This window comes from Cyanistes caeruleus, chromosome 3 (genome assembly GCF_971803275.1).
Source record: "Cyanistes caeruleus chromosome 3, bCyaCae1.hap1.1, whole genome shotgun sequence".
NCBI classification, from domain to species: Eukaryota; Metazoa; Chordata; class Aves; order Passeriformes; family Paridae; genus Cyanistes; species Cyanistes caeruleus.
The window spans coordinates 51856663-51883773 of record NC_141703.1 but is presented as its reverse complement, the minus strand read 5'-3'; the positions used below and the strand labels follow the sequence as shown (position 1 = coordinate 51883773).

Here is a 27111-nt window from a genome sequence, read left to right as displayed (position 1 = left end):
TGAAAAAAATATCATAAGGAAAACAGGAAGGACGGAAACATAATTGATGGAGGGAAATGAGGCTTGCCAAACAACTCCAATTTTAAACATATTGGATTGGATTAAGAGGATCGATGCTTAGGGGTTTGTTTCTGTAAAAGAAAATACCTCTGGGTCAGCTTATGCATCTTGCCTGTAGTGTTGGCACTGCATTTTCCTGCATAGGATAATCACCAGTCACAGGCACACAGCCAATGGAAGACACCACACTGGAGCAGGTTATCTCTAAAGGACTGCAGCCCACGGCCAGCCCATGATGGAGCAAGGGGAATGTGTGAGGAAGGAGTGGCAGAGCGAAGCAATCATGCTCTGACCACAACCCTCATTTCCCATCCCCCTGCACCAGTCAGGGGTGGGGCTATAAAGTTATACAAGACATAAATTGACTTAGGAAAGGGGGGAAGAAAGGCGGCCTTTTAAAATTTGGGATTGCTTCTCACTAGCCAGAATCTATTTTTATTACAAATAAATTGTATTAATTTTCCTTAATCAAGTCAAATCAAGTCTATTTTGCCTGTGAGAGCAAATGGTCAGTGGTCTAATGGTTATTGATGGGGAATAATATTTTCTTGCAGCATTTCTCCATGCCTTTTTACTTTCCTTCAGAGAAAACAAATATTTATAAAACTTTTTTTCCTCAAATAAAAGTAAAATATTATTTAAAAGAATACTTACACAGTTGTATTTATAAAACTTAAGATTAAAGAATTCCTTGCTTTTTTCATCTATCATACACCAACAATAGCCTTATAAAAACAACAGCAGGGGGGAACATCAAGTTCACTATAGCACATATCTGAGGATGTGGCAATCAATAAAGGTCAAGACACCTTTTCCTTGACTCCACAAGATGTTAGCATGAGATTGAATTGCTTGCCAGTGTGTGCCAAAGTCACGATTTTTGACACTTAAGGCACTGCTGTGATGTTCTACCACTTAAAGTTAGTCTGCAGATGGTATCAACAGCTGAGTACTTTGTCCTTTTGTAACACAGATTTACTGATATTTGCTAAAGGGCCAGACTGTCTGCCATGAAGCTACAGTTGCTTCAAAAAATACTGATAATTTCGAACATTCCACTAGAAACTAAGGAATACATTTTGTAATGCAGACTTTGTGGGCATCTAATACAGCAATACAGAAAAACTTCAGTTATGGTAGTGACACAAAAATGTTTAGAATAATATAATCTGTATGATACAGAGAATGTCTTTGAGGAGTATGTATTCCTGATGAAAGTGTGTAAACAAAATTTCACTTTCACATAGAGCTACACTATTAGCATAAAATATGTTCTGAAATTAAGTTAGTGCAAAGGTTTAGTGTTCTTAGGGAATGAGTGGTTTATGTATTTGAGTTTTTTAATACAAGGATAATAGATAGTTGTGGTATTAGTTACAAATTTGGAGGTATTTACATTTTAAGTCAAAGAAAGGATTAGTATTTATAGGATTGAAAGTGTCAACTAGGTTTATTTTTTTTTCTTGAGCTAAAGAAATTTAAAAAACCCTTGAAATAGTTAAGTGACAATTAAAAAATGTTCCTGGAAAAGACAGACTTTTTCACACTTTTGGTTCCTTGGTGTTTCTAACTTACACTGCAGAAATGCTCTATTGCTTCAGCATTATCTACTGACAACCACAGAATGCTAGTCTTACATAGTACAAATTGCACACTAGTTACACACCACTTATGTCAGCCCCAAAGAAGAATTCAAATAAATCATCCCAACTTCTTACTCATTATCTGCATATAAAAAACACCATCCTCTACCAGTCTTTCCAAAGTGTAGATCTCCATCAACATTTAGTATTTTAATACCCATATTTATTGCAGATCTGAGGAAGTCCATGCACTCTTTTGCTTCCAGTCTATGCAATGGGAATGTTAACAGTAACGAGGCAGAGAGGATGATACTGTTTCCACATCAGGAGGGATTACTGACACTATTTCATCCCAGGAAATTCTGCAGTCATGGCAAGTCCTACAACACCTACCATAATATGCTAAAAATTGATAAAGACATCAAGGTAAAAATGAATTATTTTTATATCTAGTAAGGATAGTACACTCCACTCTTGCATTACTGCTTGACTATGGGAAAGACATGAAGATGAAGGAGATGGAATCTCCAAAGCCTCAGCATACATTGTCAGTGGTACCCAGAACCTATTGTTGACTTGGGAAAACAAAACCATTGCTGAAAAAGAAAATTCTCAGATTCCAGTCTTTGGTGTTGCATAAAAACACATAATATTACCCTTTATATGAACCAATAAACAGGCATTTAGAACCTTATGAGAGTTTTGTGGACCTGATCTTATTGTCCCTGTATTACTTTTACTTCATCTCTATTTTCCAAGCTGAACTGCAGATATTTTGTGCCTCTGTTTCTTTGCCAGCTCTATCAGTTTTGTTGCTTTTCTTTGGTATGACATGCATTCTTGATAGTCATGGTACACTTATACAGCCTCTGCAATTTCACTTGAACTGCATCAATATGGATGACCAGAATTCCACACAGTAACACAACAAAAATATTTCCTACATTAATAAAATTTTATGTATTCTTCAGTAGTATTTCCCTTTTTCCCCCCCTGATTTCTTCTTCTGGTTTTTTTTTGTGCTAACTACATACAGGACTTTTTTCACCTCTTTCACTTCTTAACATTACTTTTCTTCAAACACAAGGCTTTTTAATTCACACATAAACTATTAAATAATGTATCTGTGTTGCTTCTTAAGGTCATCCCAACTACTTCTGTATTCATGTGTCCAACATGAACCATATGATATTGTGACCCTTTGGTGTCACTTTGAATGGTCTGGTAATTAAACTAACTTGTCTTGCTGTTATCCTCTTTTAACTCAGGACACATCTTTAAAGAATTCCAGGGGTAACTGTGACATCCTAGTTATTGCATACAGTCCTCTTCTTCAAATTCCTGTACTATTCACTTTTTTTTTTTTTCAACTTAAGTATTTATTTCATATGTAGCACCAGATAAAATGTTCTGTTGAAATTCTGGTAAAATAAATTTGTCATGTGTCTTTTTTTAATCTGGAAAACCACCTTTATCTTTCAATAGTTGTTCTAGCTCTCCTTACAACTAAGAAGATATTTAAGAGAATGAATATTGACAGTGTTGCTCATTGAAGGATAGTAACTATTGTATCCTATTACTCTGGAAATCTGGAGGTAACAACCAGGTGACCTGTGTGTGGCAGAGGAAAATACTCCATTAAGCCCTCCTGGGTGAAACAGCACTGCAACTTTGAAGTGTAATAAGGCAACATGATTATAGAAAAAAACCCTGTCAAATGGACTAAGTTTAAAATTAAAAAAAAAAAAAAAAAAAAAAAAAAAAAAAAAAAAATAGTTACTTTTCTGAATTTCTGAAAAATTCAGCAAGATTTTATTGCTCTAAAAATTAAATATTTTTCAAATTAGATTATGATGTACATATTGACAGAATCCTTTTCATGTTTTAAAAAATATGTTCATATAAGAATTTCAGTTTAAATTTAAAAATGTATTCCAGTGAAATATTCAGATAGTATTATTTTCAATTTGTTGGAGCAGCAAAATAATTGATAATTCACTTTCATGGTCTACACAAGTGAGCTTCAGAAACACTTTAGTACACTGGGAACTAATAAGAGGTTACTTGCAAATCAATCACCTCACTCAGAGCCTGATGAGAACAGAATACAAAAGCTTTAAGTTTTTTATTTATTTCCATCATAAGCTGATAAAAAACACAATTTTCACTTTTCTGCTTAAAATTAATTTAAATGGAAAACAAATTAAGCCAAACATAGGGTAATGGAAGATCACAAATTGAATAGTTTCCCACATTAAAACACAAAAGAAGTGGCTATACTTTTTCAAGTCTTTTAAGAAACTAATTTTTCAAATATTTACCATCCAATATCCATTTCATGTGAAGTGCCCAAAGCAGTGTGAGAGATACACACATAGAATAGTTTGTAACTCTCTCACTTCAAAGAGCATCTAATGCATTTCATTTATTTACTTATTTAATTCACTGCAGAAGAAAGAAGTCATAACAAATAACAAAGAAAAAACTCCTCAGAACTTCCATACAGAAATATGTTTTCCTTTGCTGAATGTTAAATCCGACATCATGTTTCTCAGTGAGATATCCATTTCCAGTATCTTGAGGAGAATACAACACAACGTGTCAGTTGTGTGGAACAGCAATGCAGCGAGAATAGCACCAGGAAGTTGAAACGTCTTTACATGTGTTTTCAAGTTGCAGCTTTTGGCATATTGGATATTTTTTAAAGATGGTTAATCAGATAAAAAGAATAAAAATCAATGGCATATTTCTACTTGTTGCAGTGAGACCACTGCTTTTTGGTTTTCAGTGGTGTCCATCCTACCTTACCCTCTTTTAATTTACAAGTGTTTGATTTAAGTCATGCAAAATTCAATTGTGTATCTATTAACTGGGAAGCATTAAATATATGGTCAGCTGTGCAAAAGAAACAAAGCTGGGATATATATGCATGATCATATGTAGCTCTTCATTACTTTAGATCAATATTTTCAGGGTTATCCATCTAGATGTTGTTTCTGCTAGTCTGCTGCATAGCTTATGCACCATTGAAACCAGTTTCTTGTAGAGTAACAGGATTATTAAAGAAGCCTTGATCATTTGATTTATTCTGGAACATTTTAATGCCACTGCAACTTAATAAGGGAAAGCAATGACAATTAGGCTTTATTGGATTTCAAAAGAAGTGTTTCAATTGTGTAAGCATACCCTACTCACTTGCCATTTAATGCTGCTACTCCAACAGTGCTTCTGGCAATTGACATACTTGCCACAAATGTCCACTGCTGACTTTGAGGGTCCCACCTCTCAACTGTGTTCAAATAACTCCAACCATCATGTCCTCCCACTGCATAAATAGGCCCTTCAAGCACTGTAACTCCTAAAATGGAGGAGAAAGTGAGAGAAGATGAAAGTATGTTTCCTTTATCATTAGTAAAAAAAAAAAAAATTACAAGCCACAACCAACAAACGAACTTATCTATTCAAAATGAAAATGGAAGTACCAATTTGAGATTTGATTAATTAAGAATTAACAAACAGGAATAAAATTAATGCCACTCCACGTGGCTGTATGAAAAACAGGTCTTGTCAAACAAACTTAATTTCATTTCTTGAGAAGAGTGTTTGCTTCAGAGAATAACCTGTCAGTTCTGTTGAAATCTGCGATCCTCTTAGATTTCTGTATTCCCTTTAGTATTTCCTAACATTCTGGTCATGAATTAGCTCTTTAGAATAGCAGTAAAGCACATAATATAACAGGGGCTGTATACCTGGTAGATCTCTGATTATTGTCAACCTAAGTGGAATTTAATTTAATGGAATTGCTTCTACAGGGGTTGAAGTTTGTTTTTTCACCATTTTTGTGAACCACAAAGAAGAAAATATACAATTTTTCAGTAGCAGGAAGATTGACAGGCTGGTATCCTGGAATCAAAAACCACATTCAAAGGCTTGAGCAAGTAATTAGACTGAGAAATTTAAGCTGCTTACTCAGTTTCGCTGTGTCAAAAAAAAAAAAAAAAAGAAACCACCACACACCTTCAGAGCAAAATAATTTTGGATATATGAGGATTATTTTATCTACTGAATAAAAATATAATAAAATGTGTGAAAACTGAAATTGAAAATATTTCAATAAGAAACATTTTTTTACCTATTTAACTTTGAATCAACCAGTCAAAGGAATTGATTAATTCTCTATCTCACAGTCTCTTCAGTTAATCTTAGAAGGCTCTGGAAGATAAGTTATAGCTAAGCACCTTTTGTTACAAGACAGTGAGCTCAGTAATTCCATTCTATGAATCCGTGATCCCAAATGAACATTGCTCTGAAAAATCTCAGGCTGAATCCAGTCCTATTTCTAAGTCAAAGTTTTTTTTGTTCCTCACTCCATTTCACACGATTTGAACTCATCAACAAGTCAGAAAACAAGAGATCATTAAAGTTTCAGAGAATGCCTTTGTGTTTTTCTTGCAGAAAAATCCATAATTTTAAATAGTGTGAAGTTTCCACTTTCTGTGCAGGAATGTTTTCTTCTATTTGAGAAAAGTAATTAATTAAAAGTTTATTTTATTTTAAAACTATATTTATCAGTGAGTTTGAACATGTTTCATCTCACTGTTCACAGAAAGTGTTCCTGCACTTTGGTTGTTTATTTTCATTTGTCAATGTTTTTTAACATAAAAAATAAAATTATTCAAAAAGCCCTACTAACCCTTAGAAAAATTTTCCTCCAAATGAAGGTTGAATCTTTTCTTTTTCTATAGAACTCATTCTCCAATTGTTTTCATTGCCTTGCTAGAAATTCTTTCTATTAAATTACATGTTCCAGTTATTTTTTTTCCAGAATATTAAAGTGTATGTTAAATTTCAGTCAAATAGCTCAACATCTTATCTCAGAACACAACCAGTAACAACATGTGGGAACATGTGTCAGTGGTCACATAAAAATTAGAGGATTCTTTGCTAATATATACTAATAATATATAATAAAATATATTGTGGGTGGTTTTTTGTTTACTCCAGTATCTACTATTTTAAAATATTCTTAAATCCTGAGCAAAGAGGTTTACATTGTAAAAAAATAAATATTTACTATGATTTGTTATAAAAACATGGCTCTCCTGAGCTTTTCATCCGTATACTCTTCATTAAATGCAAAGTTAAATAGAAAATCAAGATCTTTGAATTATATTCAAAGAAAGTTCAGGAAAGTAAATGTTTCTATACGCATATATATACACATAATTGATGTCTAGACAAATACACAAACCCTTGCTCATCTTCACACATAAACAGTGTTGTATTGTTATGCAGTGAATTTCACAAGGAACCTATGATCCACATAAAAATACATCTCATCAGTTTTGTGATTTCCAGCTTTTACTTCCTCAGATACCTAATCTGCATTTTCACTAGGATATAAACAATTTATATCAATCTATAAAAATTATAGAATTTATAAATTTATATATATCAGACTATATCAATTACTTATCCAGTATTTAATTTGACTTTTCAAGTCCTTCATAGATGAATTTTATTCCCATCTATTTCGTGCTGGAAATTAATACATTACAACTATTTAATTCACTTTTTGTAGGAAATTTGATTGTCCCTTAATCAAAATACCGTTCTTCCTGCACTTTCATGGATTTTTACTTTTCTTTATGACAATGAAAACAGATAAGCTCATTGTATTAATATGTTACTTTCTCTCTGCGTTTCTTGTTAAAAAGAGAGATAAGTAACATTAAGTAACTGAGCTTTATACAGAAAATAGTCTTCAGTGGCTTCTCTGTTCTCATGAGAACTTTTCTGAGTTTTTACAATGCAGATGGAACCCAGTGAGACGCACAGTTCCTTCTGATTTTTCCCCATTGCAGAGAAAAATATACTGCTCCCAGTAGTTTCTGGTTCCCTTTGGTGGAAGCTGCTGCACAAACTGCTGCATCTGCTGGGTTGCATCCCCCTTACCTGTGCTTAGACCCACCTATCTAGGAAGCCCCACATCTGATTCTTATGTTTTCTAAGAAGCCAGGTTGGCAATGTTCTAAGCTACACAGAAGTATTTTCTTCGCACATTAGGCAGTGCTTGCATCATACATTTCAAAATATTCTAATGAGTAGTAATGATAATTTAATCATCTCACCCAAGTAAGTAAACAAATACACATTTTGAATTAAAGAGACTGTGTCTTATATGAAAATTCAATATCCAAGCAATGAATTCAAGCATTTAAATTCATTCTAAGCTGAGGTGCCAGAACTTCTACATGATTTTTATATCACACATATGGACTAAAGGATTGTCCCAAAGATGCTGCTTGTAGCCTCCTTATCACACAGGATGGATTGCAGTACACCTCTTCTCTGACTGAAATTACTGAACAGGCCGTGATAACAGCAAACGGCAACACCACAATCAAAATCTTAAGGGACACATTCCCCAAGATCACAAAGCAAAATATTTTCCAGTGAAATTGATGAAGCAAGACTATTCTCTTTTCTGAATGTTCCAGGTCATTTGTTTTAATAGAAGAAAAAAATTAAATTCATTGTAAGTAGTCCGTGTTGAAATGTCAGAGTTCCAATCCTATTAGCAGACTGTAGAATTCCTCCTCCTTAAAGAGCAAAGGTACTGAACTCTATATACCTTTTATTTTTTTAAAATGGTGCAGCCAATTTCTGCTTAGTCTCTTGAGATAAGATTTTTCATCTTTTTGTAGTCAAGATACTGAACAGTGTTAGAAGATCAGAGTTCATTTCACCTTCATGAGACAGGTTTTTGTGTTCATTATATATCCTAGAGTGAATAGATTTCAGAGCACATAATTTTGTTTTCTGTCATCTATCTCCACAAGGTAATATCCACCTAGATTTACACTCAGAATGTAGATATCATAAAATATCTACACAAATGGCTTTTCCTGTTTCTAAATGAGAAAACAACTATTTCCAGCTGACACTAGAACTCTTATTTGTCATTAAGCAAATTGCACAGAATAATGATGTTATTCTCTTCTCAAGAGAGTTTGCTAAGAGAAGAGAAAGGACAGAAGGCCCTCATATGTTTTCTTCCTGTACATCATCTTCAACAATTTGGAAAAACCAGTTTAAGGCACAAGAAAAAAAATCCTCTTGGATTTAATATTTCACATGATACTAGTACTTTGTTGTTTTCTGAAAAAGGTAATAATGCATTCAGAAAGGGAGCATTTTACTGTAAGATAATAATAAAATAACCAAAGTTGTTATTCATCTGAACAGAAAAATTGGAAATTGGCAGAATCAAATCTTACTTTTTTCACTTGTCAAAAATAATAATTCTGGCATGTTCTACCCATCTTTTGATGAATTACTTTCATTTACCTGACACTGTAAACAGTTTGGCTTTCCCAGTTCTCATACAATTGGAGAGCTGAACCAGCTATGAACACACCTTTTAGGAAAGGAAGCAACTTGTTTTCTTAAGAGGAGGTATGTTTTCAGCAATATCTAGAGTAGCTAAGTGCGGTAAGTACAGTGCAGAGAAACCTTAATGTTTTCCTGAATGAAAAAGGTACCTGGAAAATAATTCTTCTAAGCATTTTGACTTAGGAATTTATAAAAGCAAACAGTATTCTTTCTAAACTAAATGAGATCTAAAAAAATTAATTGTCCAGTTTGCAATGGCAGGCATTTTCCTTTTGATTGCCTTCACAAAGATATGTAGCAAAAACTCTATTATGCCTAATTAGGTGCTCGATCTGTACAGTTACAATTATTTATACATGAAGACTGGAATGGGATTTTAAATTGCTTTTCTGTAATGTTACAAAATAAAGAAGCACTGCCTATAATATTTTTAATTCTGCAGTTCCTTATCTGCCTGATGGACCTAATTTTACAGAGTGAAATTTTAAAAAGTGTGTTTTATCTATAAAACAATTGCAAATACAGTTTCATAGCAACACTTGTAAAGAAAATGTCAAAGAAAAAATTATCTGCGGTGCTAGATTTACTGTAGTCTCTGCATTTTGATATCTGTAGAGACATGAAATTTTAACTGGCAAGGACATACTTTTGTTGTGTCCAACAACTTTTACTTTAAATGAGAACATTACCTTTCACAGAGATAACAGACATACACTACATCATGAGATTGAAGGTGCGAAATCAGTGGTTTGTTGTCCAAGTATGAAATTTGATCAAATAACATCCGGACTTTATCCTACTATATCAAGCTCTGCATTTACTTAGTGTCCAGATGGAACCACATTTTTAACAATTTCCTTTCTCACCCACACCCACAGAAGCATATTTATACATTTTAGTATTAATTGTAATTAATATTGCTGCTTTTCCTTACCCTGTTATTTCCCTCTTTTAGACTTAAACCATTTTTCTTCCTCATGGTATCAAAGAAAGTATAGCTCAGTTTGCTTTAAATTATGTATCATAAATTAAATGATGAATCAAAGCTTGTATTTAGTTCTCAAAGCCATAATGTTAACTGAGGGAGAAAAACAAATACTGTTCTTTGGATGCTGCATATAGGACTGCCATAGGCCAGTCTTGGAATTTAGTATGTCATTAATTGGAGAATTGGACCTCACCTACCTTCCTTAGTGAATATTCAGTGACTCAGTGTTGAAAATACCTATTCTTATGTAAATTCACAAGTATCAAGCCTGATTTAAAGAATTATTGCAGTATCACTGCCCTCTTGGGCCAGAAGATATTACACTAACTTGCTAATATAATGCAAATTTATAGAAGCAAAGATCTGCCTGTTGACCCTTTATTTACATTCAGTTTTGTAGATAAGACACTAGATTCTCAACTCTGCCACTCTATTATCCTGAGAACATGACTCAGAAATTATTATAAGTGTTGCTGCTAAGATTTGTAACTCTTCAGTGAATTGGGTCACGATATACTGCTTAGTAAAGGTGCAAAGTACAAAGGAAAGGTACATAATAACTCAGAAAAAGTCTAATGTTCCCCATGATTAAGAGAAAAATCCAAAGCAGAAATCTAATATAGATGCAAACCAATATTTCAGAGAAAATAGTTTAAAATACTCAGGCCTTATTGCAACCCACAGTGTAAGCAGTCAGAATGGCATCTTTTTCCTAAGATTTTACATGAAAAAAATATCAGTAATTAAACTACATAGAGGCATATAGTACTGGTCAATGCTTCCTAAAATAAAGATTTTCAAACTAATCTCTTAACAGCTGCTTCCAGGGTAAAAAATACAGCTGTATCAGAACATTGCTGTGCTCTGGTAAGCCAGTCTGTTGCAGAACTCTTCCACTCAATGCTTAGGTGGAAATAGGTGTGGGCACTTTTGTTTGTTGGAATTTTTGGGAGGCAATGGGTTGTGGGGTTTTCTGTGCATAGAAATGACCACATAAAGATGGAGAACACACATCTTAAGTGTAGCATTGTTTTATGAGATGCTGATGTACCCAGAAAGATCTACCATTGCAGAAAAGCAAGATATTTACAATAGGATCTGAACTTTTATGGGACATGAATCTTTCTCAGCTGACCACAACTGATCAAAACTATATTCCATACTGTATGGCATCATACTCTGGAAATCTGGAGTATCACTGCCCAGCTCAGTAGAATTTGGTCAGTATCATATACGTGACAGCATGAAATGCTATAATATTTTCATTTGTCTGCATGCTCTAACAAACTAGTACCTGGAAAAGCTTCCTTTATCTAGCTGTTTGGCACTGTAACAAACATTAAACAAAAATATTATTATATCATTCAAGAATTATTTTATTTATGAATAGTTGCTCCAGAATACTGGGAAATTAATTAGTCATAAATAATTACAGCTTTATATTAATAGGGTATGACTAATCTGTTGCTTTCAATGCTAACTCAGTTCTCTTCATTTTACTGACTTTTCCTTCTTCTTGCCTTTCATCTCTGGTCTCTGGGTTCATATATGCCCTGACATCCAGAAAGGAAACTCATTCTCATGCACCTGTCTCTGTAGCTCTGTACTTTTTAATCTCCACAGAGTGGTTTCTTTTACATACAGACAACATACAAAAAAATCTGTGTATCAAAAAAAAAAATCAAATTAAGTTGTAAAATTAAAAGAAAAATAAAATCCAGACCTAGAAAAAAAAACCCTACTTATTTTTTGTTGTATGTTAATGGAAGATGTAAATTTGCCATTTTTGGCTCCTTAGTAGCCCAGGAATGGTGATACATAAAAAGAAGTTGTTATGCAAGATAGAGGAGAAAGAAGAACAAAGATTCCTTTTATCTTCTACATTTTAATAGTTTATTTCACAGCTACCATGGATGGGAGTGTCAAGGCTACATCAAGCTTTTATTTATATTCCTAGTCTATTTTAATGGTTTCTACTTTTTCTGGAATGCTTTCTGACATTGTAACTCCACAGACAAACATGTATTTATTGGGGCTTAGGCACTATCTAAAATAACATCATTGCTTAACTGCCATAGCAAAAGTTTTTAAAAGGAAAGATAAAAGTTCAGCTCTCGCTGGCTTCAAAATTATCTTTTGAACTATGTCTAAAGAGAGGTATCATTCATCATTAGATTTTTGGTGTTGAGTAAGCAATATCTATGTCATATTATGTTTCATGAAACAGACAAAACTCAGCCTGAGTAGGTAGTTCTGGTAGTTCTGGTGTAGTTCTGGTACTTTGCTGTGTATCTGATCTACTCTGCTCATGATTCCTACAGCCTATGTTTTCCTGGTGGAACTGTTTCAGAAAATCTGTTAGTAGCACTCATTCTGCAAAGGCTTTGTTTCCTCACAATATTTATTTGGCATAAAATAAAGTAGAGGTGATTGCTTTCCATATCCATCTCATAAACTGCACCTTTAATATACATAATTTTTATTGCAATGACCTGTTCATTATAAATTTGTAGTATCAAATAATCAAATAATAATATGTGTTACCTATGTGTTTCTCCTTCACTTGTTTCAGTGTAATCCGATACTAGTTCTGCTATTTTGGATCTATTAAGGTTTCTAGTATCTGATACTTTTTCTGATATTGCACTGCAGGCTTATTTTAAAAAGCTATTGAAATTTTACAAATTTATTGATAGAAATTTCTTTATTTATTTCCCAAGGGAGAGCAATGGGATTAAAAATACCTGATTCATGTCAATATTTGTATAAAGAAGTGTTATTATACAGAATATATTTTTTTTCAACTTACTACTTTATGAAGGAATAATTCTACCAGAAATTACTAAACTGACAAGCAGTTCCATTGATGCTACTGTGTTACTGCTAGCCCTTTAAGATATTATGTACTTCACTACTATGCTACTTTTAGAATAAATAAATAAATAAATAGATAATAATAAATAAATAAATAAATAATATAATAAATATAATAAATAAATAAATAGAAGTGTTAATAAATAAATAGAAGTGTTCATAAAAATTTACTATATTTTTTTGGCTTTGTTTTGTATTTTAAATAGTTTTTGAAGAATCAATGTTCTTGCAGTCTCTCAAATCATACACACATACAAGCATAAATACCCAATATCTTTGGCTTTCTTTTCAAAAGTGCCAGTGCAACTGGAATCTAAGTTATTTTTGCATTACCAGATTCTCAGTTTCCAGTCTACTCAGCAGTATTTGTTCTCCCTGAGAAGCAGGAACGGCTCACAATCAGCCACAAATATTTAATCGTAAACATGCTATACTTCCTTTTCCCACAGAAATCAGGTTATGCCATCTCAGTTTCTCTACTCCATTGTCCATATACCCACTTAGGCAGCTGAATCTTACACAAATTCTTAGATCTCTAAAATTGTGGAGTTGTATTTATGTCCTAAGTTTTTATACAGTGTAAAACTATTTGATAAATACTAATTCTTTTTGAAAATACAAACATTATTTTTAAAGCATTAATTTTGAATCAATGTAGTAGTCAACACCTGAATACTTTTAAAACTAGATAAAATATTTTCTAAATTATCATTTAGTGATTTAAAAATATACAGGCTTATAATAATTAATTTATATGTCTAGATATTTATATTTTTATTTTTTATTATTTTAATTATTTATATTATTTATATTTATACATACGTTTTACTTCTGAGCTTTACTATGTAGTAAGAATATTGATAGCTCAGTTTCCTCACAATCATTCCCTCTATTAATATTTCTCATTACTACTTGAAAGATACAGAGACATCCTTGTATCTCTCCCAATTAATTTTTTTCTCTTCCCTCAGACCCATGAGCTGGACTCTAGAGCAGTAAGCATGAAAGCTGAAAATCAAGCTGGGATTAAGAAGCACAGTGGGTCATTCCCTTTCTGTGAAATATAGAAATAGGCCTTCATGCAAACACATAGTGCCATTTGATATTTTGCCAGCAACACCTAGGATATTTTGGGGTATTTTATCTTGTAACTCCTTAACTACATGTAATCTCTTTCCAATTCTGATTTTTGAACTTAGTCTTTTAGACATTCATTCCTGCACATACCAGCTTCATGACAACCATATTATAAGCAAGCATTCACTCTAATTTCAAGCTTACCTCTCAGGTCCTTTGAAATGCATTTACATTATGTATTTAGTTTCTTCAGAACAATAGGTTAAAACCTAATACACTGTAAAAACTGAGAATTTGAAATGCTTTATGTCTTCTATGACCATTCACTCTGAGTAGAGTGAATTCTATCTACCATAGGCCTATATCCTACGTAAATAAATCTATGGGTCTCCCATCAGCTATTAATATTTTTATAGCATTTTCACTCAGATGATTACAACTGGCAAGAGTCTCTCGTCCAAGAGGGGAGGAGGAAAAATATGGAACTTGCCTCCATTCACAGCTCTACAGGATTTTACATTGTAATACCATGTTCTGTCAGCCTCCTCCCCATGCTGATCATCTGGCAAATAGGTGTTTGACTATGGATTTACATAGTCCATCAAAAGAACAAGACAATTTAGAACACCTACCTGAAAAGACTCTCCTTTAATTTTAAGAAAAGATCCTCCCTTAATTATACTGGAAGCCTAATTTTCTCCCTGGCATTTAAATTGTTTCTTTCGTAAAGACAAGCAAAGTACCAATTTTTTTCGCTTTTAGTTTTTTTAAAAATCACAGTTTCACTGGATTTGATATCTAAAATTCTAATGAGTCTATCAATGGTTCCATATTTCCTTTCTCTCTCTTCTTCTACAGACTATAAAGTTCAGCACAGAAATTGAAAAAGTGGATACAGAGTTGCTTCATAAAACTGCTGAATTTATAAACCACAATCTGTTTTACATTTTTCACATATTTTTTCTTTCAGTCTCTTTCTTCCCTTCCTATATGGATTTTGATTTGGCCTCCCTGTTTCTCTGGTTTCACCTTTCCCATATTTCATTTTTGCCTTTCAACACTTTTCTGGTGTCTTATTGCTTTTTCATATTCCATTCTGTTTTATGGACTACTCAACAGGAATATTAGAATTATTATTACTTTAAATAATAGCTGGGGATCCCACAGTCTGCCCTTTCTTTTTTGTACTTTAACACCACTTATTTCAAATGCTGCCATTAAAAGAGCTTTCACTCATCTTCAGGTGGCAGCTATGAAACTGCCTAACATATGACTTCCTACACTATGGACTTTCACTACAAGTCCTGTCAACTTTTATTTGCTCATTTCTACATCTATTGACTTCTATACACATGGCTCTGTTGAAGATTATATGAAGACAGGATAAAGTGAATTGTATTACCTGGTTGTGGCCTTAGCTGCAATGGGGTACATCTGACTTTTCTTTTGCTATGTCAAGAAAAAAACATCCATGTAAAGGATGGGTGCTTATCTCTATCATGTGTACAAAATCCAATTCAAACTGCTCTAGCGTTATTTCTACATGGGTATAACATAACATAGTTTAGAAAACAAATAATAATAATAATAATAATAATAATAATAATAATAATAAAGTATTGCTTCAGGTTAACTTTCAGTACAAATGGCATTTACTGAAACAACTTTATGGGATAGTAGAAAAAATTAAAATAAAAAAAAGCAGCTAAATTCTATTAACTACCCTTCTCAGGTAATAATGTAATTAGTACATAATTCCAAATAAAGAAGACCATTCTAGTGCCTCCCAAACAACTTCACTTAATCATCCCAGTTTAGACTTCTTTGCTCATTTCACATGTTGTTTACAAAAAGCCTGAATTACTTCAATCAAAATTTAAAAATTATTTTATAGTAAGCAAAAAAAACCCAAAAAAACTCTCAAATGGTCAAATGCCTAGTCAGTTCCATTTTTCCTAGTATGGGAAACATGCCAGTTTTCCTCCAGTCATAGTCTCAGCATTCCTCAACTTAAACTACAATGGTATTTTTTAAATCTGTTGACCAAAAGCATCTGTAAAATTATAGCCCAGAATTATTTTTTTTTTAATTGATCACCAAGGGTTTTCATAGATTCATCTCTTTTGTCACTGAGACAAATATCTTCTCTATTAAGCATACACCATTGTTGTATTCCTACTTTCCTGTAGTTATAGCTGGAGTCATTGCATTTTTACCACTCTGGGGAACAGCAATTCTGTAAAATTCTGGAACACTGGCAGAAGAGACATGGTATATTTTCGCATGGAATTCATGTATTTTCTCATGTATTTTCTAATTTACAATTAAATTAGGAAACAATTTTAAATCAGTGTGCTATTCAGTGCCATGACGCCATCTGATATAGATTCCCCTCACAATCTATTTTAAGACTTGTTTAACAGTACATATGCATATTACAAGTGTCCAACGACATGAGTGAAGGGCAGGAAAGCAGGATCATTTTGTGAGGTATTGATGCAGTAGTACAATAAAGGACTTGCTGATTGCAACCCAAGAAGAATGGACAGGATAACACAGCGTGTTGCGGGAGTCGACACAGGCAGGCAGCTGGAATAACCACAAAAACATTGCTGAAATGGTAAAGGTAATTGCAAAGGGTAAATTTATTTCCTATTTATTACCTTCCTAACCAGAGGATGCCAAAGCAACACCCAGGCAGAAACACACAAGCAGGAACACAGCAACTTAGTCCAATCCTAGCAGGTGGCTGGGCTGCTCTTTTAACCCATTTATCAAGCACTCAGACATGCATAGTTTACCAATGTGCTGAGAACTCCTCTGGGCATTTTATGACCTCTGAGCTTTGATCCCTCTCCCAAAACAGGGAGCTCAAACATGTCTATAAGCCTCTCCAAAAACCTATGTTATCTCGACACAGAAATTTTCCTTCTCAAAACAGAGAGAAAGAGCAGTGTGAACAATATATATATATATATATATATATATATGTGTGTTTCTCACACTATTATTAACCAGTGGCATTCCAGGCTGCAAGGTCACTTGAGCAAATCTGCCATCTCCCTTGCCATTCTCCTTCTTTTAACACTTTCATCCCTATCTGTCTGTGAGAGTCTGAGATGTTAATGGCTTATGGGTCAAACATTTACCTATTTGTGAAGGTGGTAGGGTGCTTTGCTAGGTCAGGGTTTGCATGTCCCGAGGGGTAGGAGGTGAATTTTTTGTGTGGGTGATGGTGAAGCCTCTGGTCTGCATAAATCAGAGTGGGTGATCACCCACCAGTGGAGGACAATAAGAAGCAGACATGGTGGAGGCAGGATAGCTCTTTTTATCATGCCAGCATCCTCCCTTACATAACCTGATTCAGTTGTAAAACTCCTCTTCCCACTCTCCAGCCACCTTAGCCCCCTGGAAGGTCAGATTCACATGGAACATTAACGTTCACACAAAAGGCATAGGAGTATTCATCCCTTCTGATGGCTCAAGCTGACATGAGAGGCAGCAGTCATGTCATAAACCATTAAAGCCCTTTCTCTGAAAGCACCCCCAGTCTCATTTCATTGTGGATCAACACATGATCACTAGTGTTGCAAAACACAGTGCAAAACTCCCCTCCGTTGAATTCTGTGTTTCGTGTGCTTCCCCTGCTCCCACTGGAACAAGACTGTGATCGTTTTAAACAACAGATGCCTAAATTGCAACAATCAAGTCTCCACATTGATCCACAGGAGGTAATATCTTTCTACTCTTCTCCATTCTTTCTCTTTCTTTCTTTTCCATATTTTATTAAATGTTATTTTGATGCTTTTATATTGCTATATTACTACAGATAATAATAACAACCAAAATAGCTACATACCTGCTTCTCATTGCAACCAAATAGCTCTAAAGTGAACCCTGCATGTGCATATTTTCAAACACCAATCATTGAGTGTGGTCCAACAACCCTCAGTGATCTATTAACAAGACCCTGGGGTACCCTCACCTTCTGGAGCAGGTTATTACAGTATCTTCCATTTCTCTTTTTCATGACTTTTCAAGAATTCTATCACACCACTTGGTTTTAGCAGAACAGACAATGAATAGTTCAGTTTTTTATGCCTTGAAACAACAATATGGTAAATTGCTACTGGTCAGAATGCTGCCATAGCTTAAAAGTTACATAACAAAAAAAATAAAAAATAAAAAAATGCATGTTTTAAAAATATTTTTTCCTTACCTAAGCCATGTCTATGTGTTGACATAGGTGGTAACACAGTCCAAGCCTTGGTCTTTGGATTGTAACATTCAACAGTGTTTAACGTCTTTAAACCATCCCGGCCTCCAATGACAAAGAGCTTGTCATCAATGACAGCAACACCAAACTGCAGCCTCCTGCCATTCATTACTCCAGCCTGAATCCATATGTTTGTTCTGAGATCATACTTTTCAATAGTTGTAGCTCCTGATGAGACATAAAAGCAGAACTACAAATATCAAAATTATAGATGCATTTAAAATAATGCTAACGGAAATAACTTAGTAATTCATCTGGAATTTAACCAGTGCTTTATTTTAACATACACAATGCTTCATTTCCAAAGTTTAAATATCTTACAGAAAAAAAATCAACATAATTATGAAGCTTTACTCTTTGGAACTAACCCTTTGGATTATAATAAAATGTTATAATTCCATGGAAAATAATTCTGATAGGATTCATTAATTCTGTGGAACCAACAAGCAATGAACCAAGTTCTAACAAACATCATGAAAGCAATAGTTTTGTTAACTGGAATAAAAAAGACAAAATTTAAATTAAATTTGTATAAAAGTGTAGCAGAGGAGCAATAATGTACACCATAACTGGATGTATTGAATTTCCTCCCAGTTTTATTAAGCCACAAGATATATGAAGCAAGTTTTGCATTCAATTTAGAGATACATACTCATCTTTTTGAACCTAGTTTAAAATAGACAGATGTAAATTCATAAATACTCAGGTTTGAAAGAACAAAATATATAGTTTATTTGATACAGTTTCTTGGCAGTACTGCAGGGCATATTATAATGATGCATATTCATAAAGTTATAATGCTTTATATGTTGGATCTATTCATGTTAAAATCTAGAACCATAGCATATGAATTCTGTAAAACTGTCTCCTTCAATGGTAAAAAGTACATTTTAAAACTTTTGTCATTCTGATTTCAGAAAATTGTCCTTGTATAACAAACAGTCTTTGAATTATGTTCAGCCTCATATTTTCTAATATTGGCTAAGTCTGAGTTGCCACAATATTTTGTTATATTACATACTGAGCACCTAATCCAGGAGTTCCTGGACTGCTTAAATTCTGTTTATCCAATAAAGTGCCTTGCTAATTTCTAATGATGATGATGAGGACAAGGATGATAGGATGATATAATACTAACAATAAAAGCGGCAATGAGAATAATGACAAAAATCACCAACACAAAGTGAAATAAGTGTCAGTCCTATAAAATCATTATCAGGAACATGTATTTAATACATTCTAGACTGTAATTCAGACAAGAAAAGAAGACCTCTTAAATAACAGTAATTATTTTAATTGCAATGACTGCAATAGTAATATTCAAAATAGAAAAATCTTTAAACAAAAAGGTGGTGGAATGACAGAAAGGTGTCATCAGCAGAGACTTTAAGATATCTTTAATCATGGATTATTGAGAATTTATTTTTATAATATTTAGACTGTTCTTTATTTCCATACATATGGTCAAATATACACACAGCTTAGACTATAAAAGAGAATAAACTTCTACCTTTCCTAGGAAGAAAACTGGGTATTTCTGACAAAGGAATAGGTTATTTTCTTTAGCTCAACTGCTTTGAGCTTGAAAGTAAAAGGATGTTCTGCAGCTAGGAGAGGAGGCAAAATCTTGATACCAAAAAATAGGATTTTTACTAGACAAATTAGTTTAGCTACTTAAGAGTCACGTCCTCTGGGGATATAAAATCAATATCATATTGGAATACAGATTTTTCATCTATCATATATTTCATGGCTTGGATATATTTGCATATAATACTCATAGAACGAAAGTATTATTATATTGCCTAATGCTGACATTGCAAATTTGCTCTGGAACAGAATAAAAGCAGAAGCTCTAAAGCATCCAGGGGTATATCAAACCCAGCACAAACAACAAGGACATTGCTTTATCTTGATGACATTTTTGTTCTACTTTTGATAAAATCTCCGGTCACTGAGTGAAGACTATGAAAGATCAGTTTACCCATTTTTTAAGAATCTTAATTCAAAATAACAGCAATGTCATTCTTATATTCTCTCACAACCTTTCCTGCTAGTTCTATTTTGACCTTAAAGTTTTGACTTATGGTAAGGCTACTGGAGCTAAGAAATTCATAAACATTAAGGTTTTGAGGAAATCTCCTGGAAATCTGTTTTATCATTTAAGCAACTGATTATATTTTATGACTTGGGGTAGTAGTTCTGTCTTTGCCAGAAGTCTAAATGTATCACAGAATTGTAGACTTGCAGAATCATTTAGGCTGGAAAAGACCTTTAAAATCATTCACCCATTAACCCAGCACTGCCAAACCCCTCACTAATCCCCAAGTGCCACATCTACATATCTTTTAAATACTTCCAGGGCTGGGGACTCCATCACTTCCCTGGGCAATTCCAAAGCCTAATAACACTTTCAGTGAAGCAATTTTTCATCATATCCAATCTAAAGCTCCTCTGGTGAAATTTGAGGCAATTTCCTGTTGTCCTATCACTTGTTACTTGGGATAAGAAACTGACACCCACCTTGCTACAACCTCCTTTCAGGAAGTTGTAGAGAGTGATGAGCTCTTCCCTGAGCCTTTTCTTTTTTCTGTGCTAAAGAACCTCAATTCTCTCAGCCACTCCTCCTAAGACTTGTGCTCCAGACCCTTCACCAGCTTCATTGCCCTTCTCTGACACACTCCAGGAGCTCAATGTCTTTCCTGCAGTGAGGGGCCAGAACTGGACACAGGATTGGACATGCAGCCTCACCAATGCTGAGCACAGTGCATGTATAATCAATAATTACATTGCAGGACAATGAGTCACTTTTTGCTGTCAGATATTGATAGAACAGAGAGTACTCCACATGGAACTATCAGAGAGAGGGACAGAACCCTATTCCCACTCACTTCCATCATTTCTAAGGTGAGATCAGTATCTAGGTTTTTAAACCACCATGCTGTGGCGCAGTGGAGGAACTCACTCAGATGCTGGTTCCAGCAACAAGGAAAAATTGGTAGCATCATGTGCATCAGCTGAGATAAGAAAATTCTCTCCTCTCTGCTATAACTAGTAGATGGCAGTCAGCAGAGCCAACTCCTAACTGACACAACTTCCAAACTATGCAAACTTAAAGAAATGAGCTGTGCTGGTTAATACTGCCTACCCCAGTCTGTACAGGCTGTGAAAGGATGTCTTAGCAATGTCAAAAATCTGTAGACAAGGACTTCTTTCTAATCCCCATGCACAAACCAAAGTAATTCTGATTACATGTTTCAGAAACCAGAAAATCCAATTTCCCAAGAACATGAGGATGGAAGGAAGCAATTGGGAAGCGACTGGTACATATTTTTATGGAAACTGGAGATACTGGCTTAATGTGAAGATATGAATAATATAAAGAAAGAAAAAAATCATTATTCGTTTTGAGCTGAAGCATATCTGCTGATTATGCAGAGACAGACATATTTTCCTACAAAACAAAACAGATGGAATACCACAGAATAAGTAACCCATACATAGACCCAAATAAAAATACCATCTATATTAAAAAGTATATAAAATTTCATTTAAAAAATATTATATTATTGTTCTCTTCACTTGCATATCACTAATGCTTTTTGAGTTGTCTAATAGTAAAAAGGAAATAAATTACTTACTACACTGTCTTTAAGATAGTGGTATGAAGCTCTAAAGATGAAAGAAAAACAAATACACAGAATATTGAAGATTTTACAATAAAAGTACTACACACCCAGAGAATTCCTCTATACACACACAAGCACAAACTCCTGTTTTTCAGATGAACAGAGCTCTAGAACCAACTAATTTCAGGATGTAGCACTGAAGAAAGAGTATATTAAAAAGACATAGCGAGGAGAAAAATAATTAATTTAATAGCTATTTGCATGACAAAGAAAAGTGTGTAGTAAATTTAAAAACTATTCCATGACTGTGGCAGCACAAATAATTTCTGATAAGAACATAAGGATGTTTCTTGATGTTCTGGATACATTTCAACTTTTTTTTTTTTTTTTCCCCTAACTTAAAATCTACTTAGGATCCAGCTGGGCATCAGATGAAATTAGTTCTGTGTATTGTGCATATGGGCATTATAAACCCTGATTAATCAAGGTCTATGAAGTAATGAGAGACCTACAGAGAAAGAAAACTTCAGAAATGAAATACCATAGATGAGCAGGGTAATTTTGCAGTAATGTCCAACTGCTGCTGACAAGTCCTCTGTGTATGCAGCAGGGATGAAAATGATCCTATCACCCCATGTTTCTGGTGACACAGAACCTGCTCTCACAATTTCACCTTTATCCACAGAGCAGCATATCACTGCACTAAATATAAATGTCTATTTCTTTGTTTTAGTTGTCATTTTTAAGCATGTGAATTTGTTTTGGTGAAATCCTTCAAATGATCCTCTAATTATCTTCTCTTAAACTTTTTCTAAAATGAAGTGTATTTAATTTCTTTGCTAATGACTTATAAATCAAGATTTTTATAGAAACCTGATTTTCATTCTCACATTTTTTGCACAGTTGTTGACTGAAGTCTAATAATATAGCAAGGTCATTGAATAAAAAGTATATTTTGATAGCAATAGTATTTGCAATCCAATATTTTAAGTCAAATGCAGAAATACTTAGAAACCTGTCCTTCAAAGATATTTTTAAGTGTTCTTTAACAAGCTGACATAGGCTACATGAAGTAATGAGGATTGTCTGAGCCTAGGAATGCCATGTATTTATTTTATCTAGGTATAAATGCAGGACTTTTCATATAAACAAATTAAAAATTGCTTCAGAAACCGATGAAAATCCCAAACATATCCTCCTTGCCAAACTATCTTTATATTTGGTGTAAATATTTCCACATAAAAGTACCTTTTTTTTCCTTATTGGTAGAAGATTCAGTATTTAAACCCATGAATAAGGGCAGGGGTTCTGCATTTATCATCCGAAAATTTCCACATTTTTTTCCCTGTAAGACTTTCTGCTGATTCTGCTATTATTAAAGCTGCTGCTGACAGGTACTCTGATAATTTTGTTCAAGATTTAGAGATGCTGCTGTGAGTAGGTGCAAAATGATGACCTTGATCTAGTGATCTGCAACATTACATTTTGCACTGAGAAGATGGTGACTCAAGTGGAACGAACGTGACCTAAGGAGGTTACTGATGCAGATATCAAGGAAAATATTTTGGTAAAGAAATAACTGTACAGAAAATGGTAACATAGGGTAGCAGTTCATCACTTTGTAATAAGACTTCTGGAAATTCCTTTAAGCACTCCAAAAATCTATAACATGTACACAAAAAGAATCTTAAAATTTTTTTAGTGAAAATATGTTTTAAAATGTCAGAAGGATTTCCCAAATAGTGATATGAAGCAGAAAATCAGAGAACATTTGGGAATGTTAAATTATTCTTTATGAGCAGAATTCTCTAAAATCAATACAAGTTTTTTCTACTAATCTTTATATTTTTGAGTGTATTAGAACTGACAGCTTTTCAACAGTGATTTTAGGCAATGTCTTTGATGTTGTGTGCTTTGTTTTACAATACAATGTTATGTGTTATTACATAAAATATTCATGGTTTATTTTATATTTTTATGTAGTCTAAAATTTATAAAAGTTCCTTCTATTAATGATTTATATAATGCAGTATGATAGTCTACCTTTGCTCTGCAACAAATTCTTGCCTCTTTAAAAACAGTTCTGTTCCCACTAAAAATTGTGCAAAAATGTGTTAACAATAGAAACAAAAGTTCTACCTGTGGACAGGTGTAAATTCTAGGGAAACTACATATTCTGCAGGAGGGGTGTGTATCCTCTGGAGCTCCCACCAGTGGGGACAGGTGATGGTGACCTACACAAAGTGTGCATCTATATTTGTATGTCTGTATACACATGTATCTGTAACTAGAACCTTGAGGGATTTACTCAAGAAGAATGTTAAGAAATTTGAAGTTGTAAATTCACATTTTGCAAGTGTCTAGTATTGCAGTGTAGCTACTGCATGACTGATATTTATTCTAAACACATGGTTCATCTGATTGGCAGTTCATTACATAGCATAACTAAATTAATAAGCTACTTTGATCATGATTTGATTTAAGCAATGTGAACTGAGAAGTTTGGTGCTGCAACAGTACCAGTTTCCCATTACCCCCAGCTTTCTTCCATTATTTTTCATCATAGCTGTAGAGATGCTCATTCACACTGCTTAGCCCTTAGCTCAGTTCCTGGGAGATTCTCTTTTGATGCAATTACTTCCCTCTAAGGTAAACCTGCTGAAAAGGCTGCTGTTCCTAACCATTACTGGTAGGACCCAGATAATACTGATTGGATTCTCTATGGTGCCCTCTGTAGTTCAAAAAGATAATTATGTTTGGTTATCCAGTTCAGAATATTAAAAATAAGGTGAAAGATCTACTGAAGATTGCTTGGATGCTCTTGTGCTTGACAATAGAGACTTTCAGGGCGTTTCCTAGAATTTGGCAAGTTTTTTCAGGTGGCTGAAGGTGCAAGATAGAGCTAGAAAACTACACTGGGAGATGCCACTGTTTTTCAAGCCTTATCCACACCGGCTGTTGAGGATGGTTCCAGATCTGAACTATTTTCAGAACAAGATTCAGAACTTCTGATGGTTTATGCTAAGCCAATACCAATAGTAACAACCATTATTGAAACTTCAGTAATCAGGGAACAGAACTTGGCTAGTGTACAGAAAAAGATAAGGTTTCTGATAGTATAGAAGTTCTCCAAGTTAACTATCTGCCAGGCAGGTGTCTTCTCTAGCACACACACAAAATTGGTTTGGTTCTGGTTTTGTTTTGTGGGGGTTTTTTTTGTTTGGTTTGGTTTTTGGTTGTTGTTTTGCTTGTTTGTTTGTTAGTTTTTGTGGATTTTTTGGTGTTTTTGTTTGTTTGGGTTTTTTGTGTGTATTTTAATGAGTGATAAGATCTCTGCACTGGAAATGTCAGACAATAGGGTAAGTTGCACGGAAGTAATTAGGAGGAACAGAGGGTTGTTCTTGGGATAATAATCCCTGTAACACACCCATGATGCACAGCCCTCTTATGCTGTCTGCACAATCCAATAGTTTGTACCAACAGGTGTGAATTCCAGGGCAACAGGTTGACAAGGTAAGAGGTTTGTAGGATGATAAATTTTATCTTGTGTGTGTTAACTTTGGCTCTCCTCTCACATTTGAAGCCATGGAGGCTTCAGAATAGGTCACTTCAGGATCTTCTTTCTGTTTCAAACTATAACTGAATCAGCAGTTTCAAAAGATAATTACACTGAAAAAGCCAGAAATTTAGTGATATAAAATAAGTACTGAAAAAGTACCAGATGGTGTTAAAATGTGGGTTGGTTTTTGTTTTTTTTTAATTCTGAAATGCACTGCTAAATCAATGTACTTAAACTGCTAATTAGCCTATGAGACTGAATGTTTTGGAACATATTGAAAATCACAGGACTGAAAACAGGGAAGTAATCATGTTAATACTTATAAGAACTGGACGAGAAGAGAATTTTAGTGTGATTTAGACATTTAATTATCTCATTAGTGATTTGCCAGTGTATTTCATATTGCTCTAGTGAAGTAATTAGCCAAGCTCTACTTTTACTCTACAATTACATTAATATGTTGCAGAATCACAGAGCAGTTGAGGTTGGAAAGGACCTCGGGAGGTCATCTCTTCTCTGGGCTGAGCAGCCCCAAATCTCTCAGCCTTTCTTCACAGGAGAGATGCTCCAGTCCTTTCATCACCTAAGATGCTGTTAAATGACTGACTAGTATTTCCAGTGACATCTGGCCAGACTGAGGAAGATGTAAGCAATTTGATGACTGAAAAGAGAAGGGACAGAGGGGTATTTAAACCTCAAATAGTGGTATTTTCCCCATCTTTTTTTTATGACAACTGTCCAGGAAAAGACTGTTTCCTTATTCTTGATGTAGCCCCAGTGCTCAGAGATGAACTGCATTGTCTTAGTAGCAAGGTATGTAAAGTGACCTGTCAGGTACCACCTGCCACAGGGAAATCCACTGGGCCATCTCTCACCTCTGCAAGAGGTGAGGAGTGAGGCAAATCTTTCTTGGTGCCTTCAAGAGAAACTAAAAGCAGATGAAAACAGGGAAAAATAATACCCTCATATCTTCCTCTTTGATAGCAGCACATGCTTTAAAAGTCCCATGCAAGGTCTGCCAGGAAGCAGGCAGCAGATGGAGAGGATTGCTGCTCTGTACAGCTTCCTCTGCTCCCTAGATCTCTCACCAGGGATCAAAGCTGCACATGCAGTTTTGCTGTTCCCAAATATCTCAGCAATTGTTAGGCAGATGTTTGGGGCAAAATTGCCCCAGGCACTTTTTTGCCAAGCTGCTGTCCCACTGGGTTGCCCCCAAATTACAGTGGTTCCTGGGGTTGCTCCTCTCAGGAAAAGGCACAGGACTTTGTGCCTCCCCATGTTGAACTTCATGAGGTTACTTCCTGTTTTTTCATTAATTATGCTTTCTGTCGCCAGGATGTTTTGTTGCTAGCTAAATATAATATATATTTATATATATATATATATATTTCTTGAAACATTTCATTTTTTTTTGTTTATTATTGTGGAAATCAAACTAAAAATCAGACTCTCTTTTAGTTTATCAAACATATATTCAATAACAAACTCCTGTGCTATATTAAAAAGTATTAATTTCTGCAAAAGATTAATTCTCTCAAAATCCATGATGTGGTTTTCTGTTTTAAAAAGTAGTGGATTTTTTTCTTTTATTTTTTAACAGCTAACTTACATCTTTTCTGTTTAAATAACCTGTATGGAAAAGTTTCAATGCATATTTGCAATATAGACAC

The 27111-nt window shown here is 34.2% G+C and overlaps 1 protein-coding gene across 1 annotated transcript in view; it reads right to left on the bottom strand.

Moving 5' to 3' along the window:
• KLHL1 (kelch like family member 1) overlaps window positions 1-27111 on the bottom strand; it is a 181041-nt gene that overhangs the window by 17019 nt on the left and 136911 nt on the right. Inside the window, exons 7-8 of the mRNA XM_086881098.1 lie at window positions 18197-18421; window positions 4839-5001 (exon numbers count right to left, since the gene is read on the bottom strand). Of these exons, the coding sequence (XP_086737224.1) occupies window positions 4839-5001; window positions 18197-18421 (388 nt within the window). The remainder of the gene's footprint in view (window positions 1-4838; window positions 5002-18196; window positions 18422-27111) is intronic.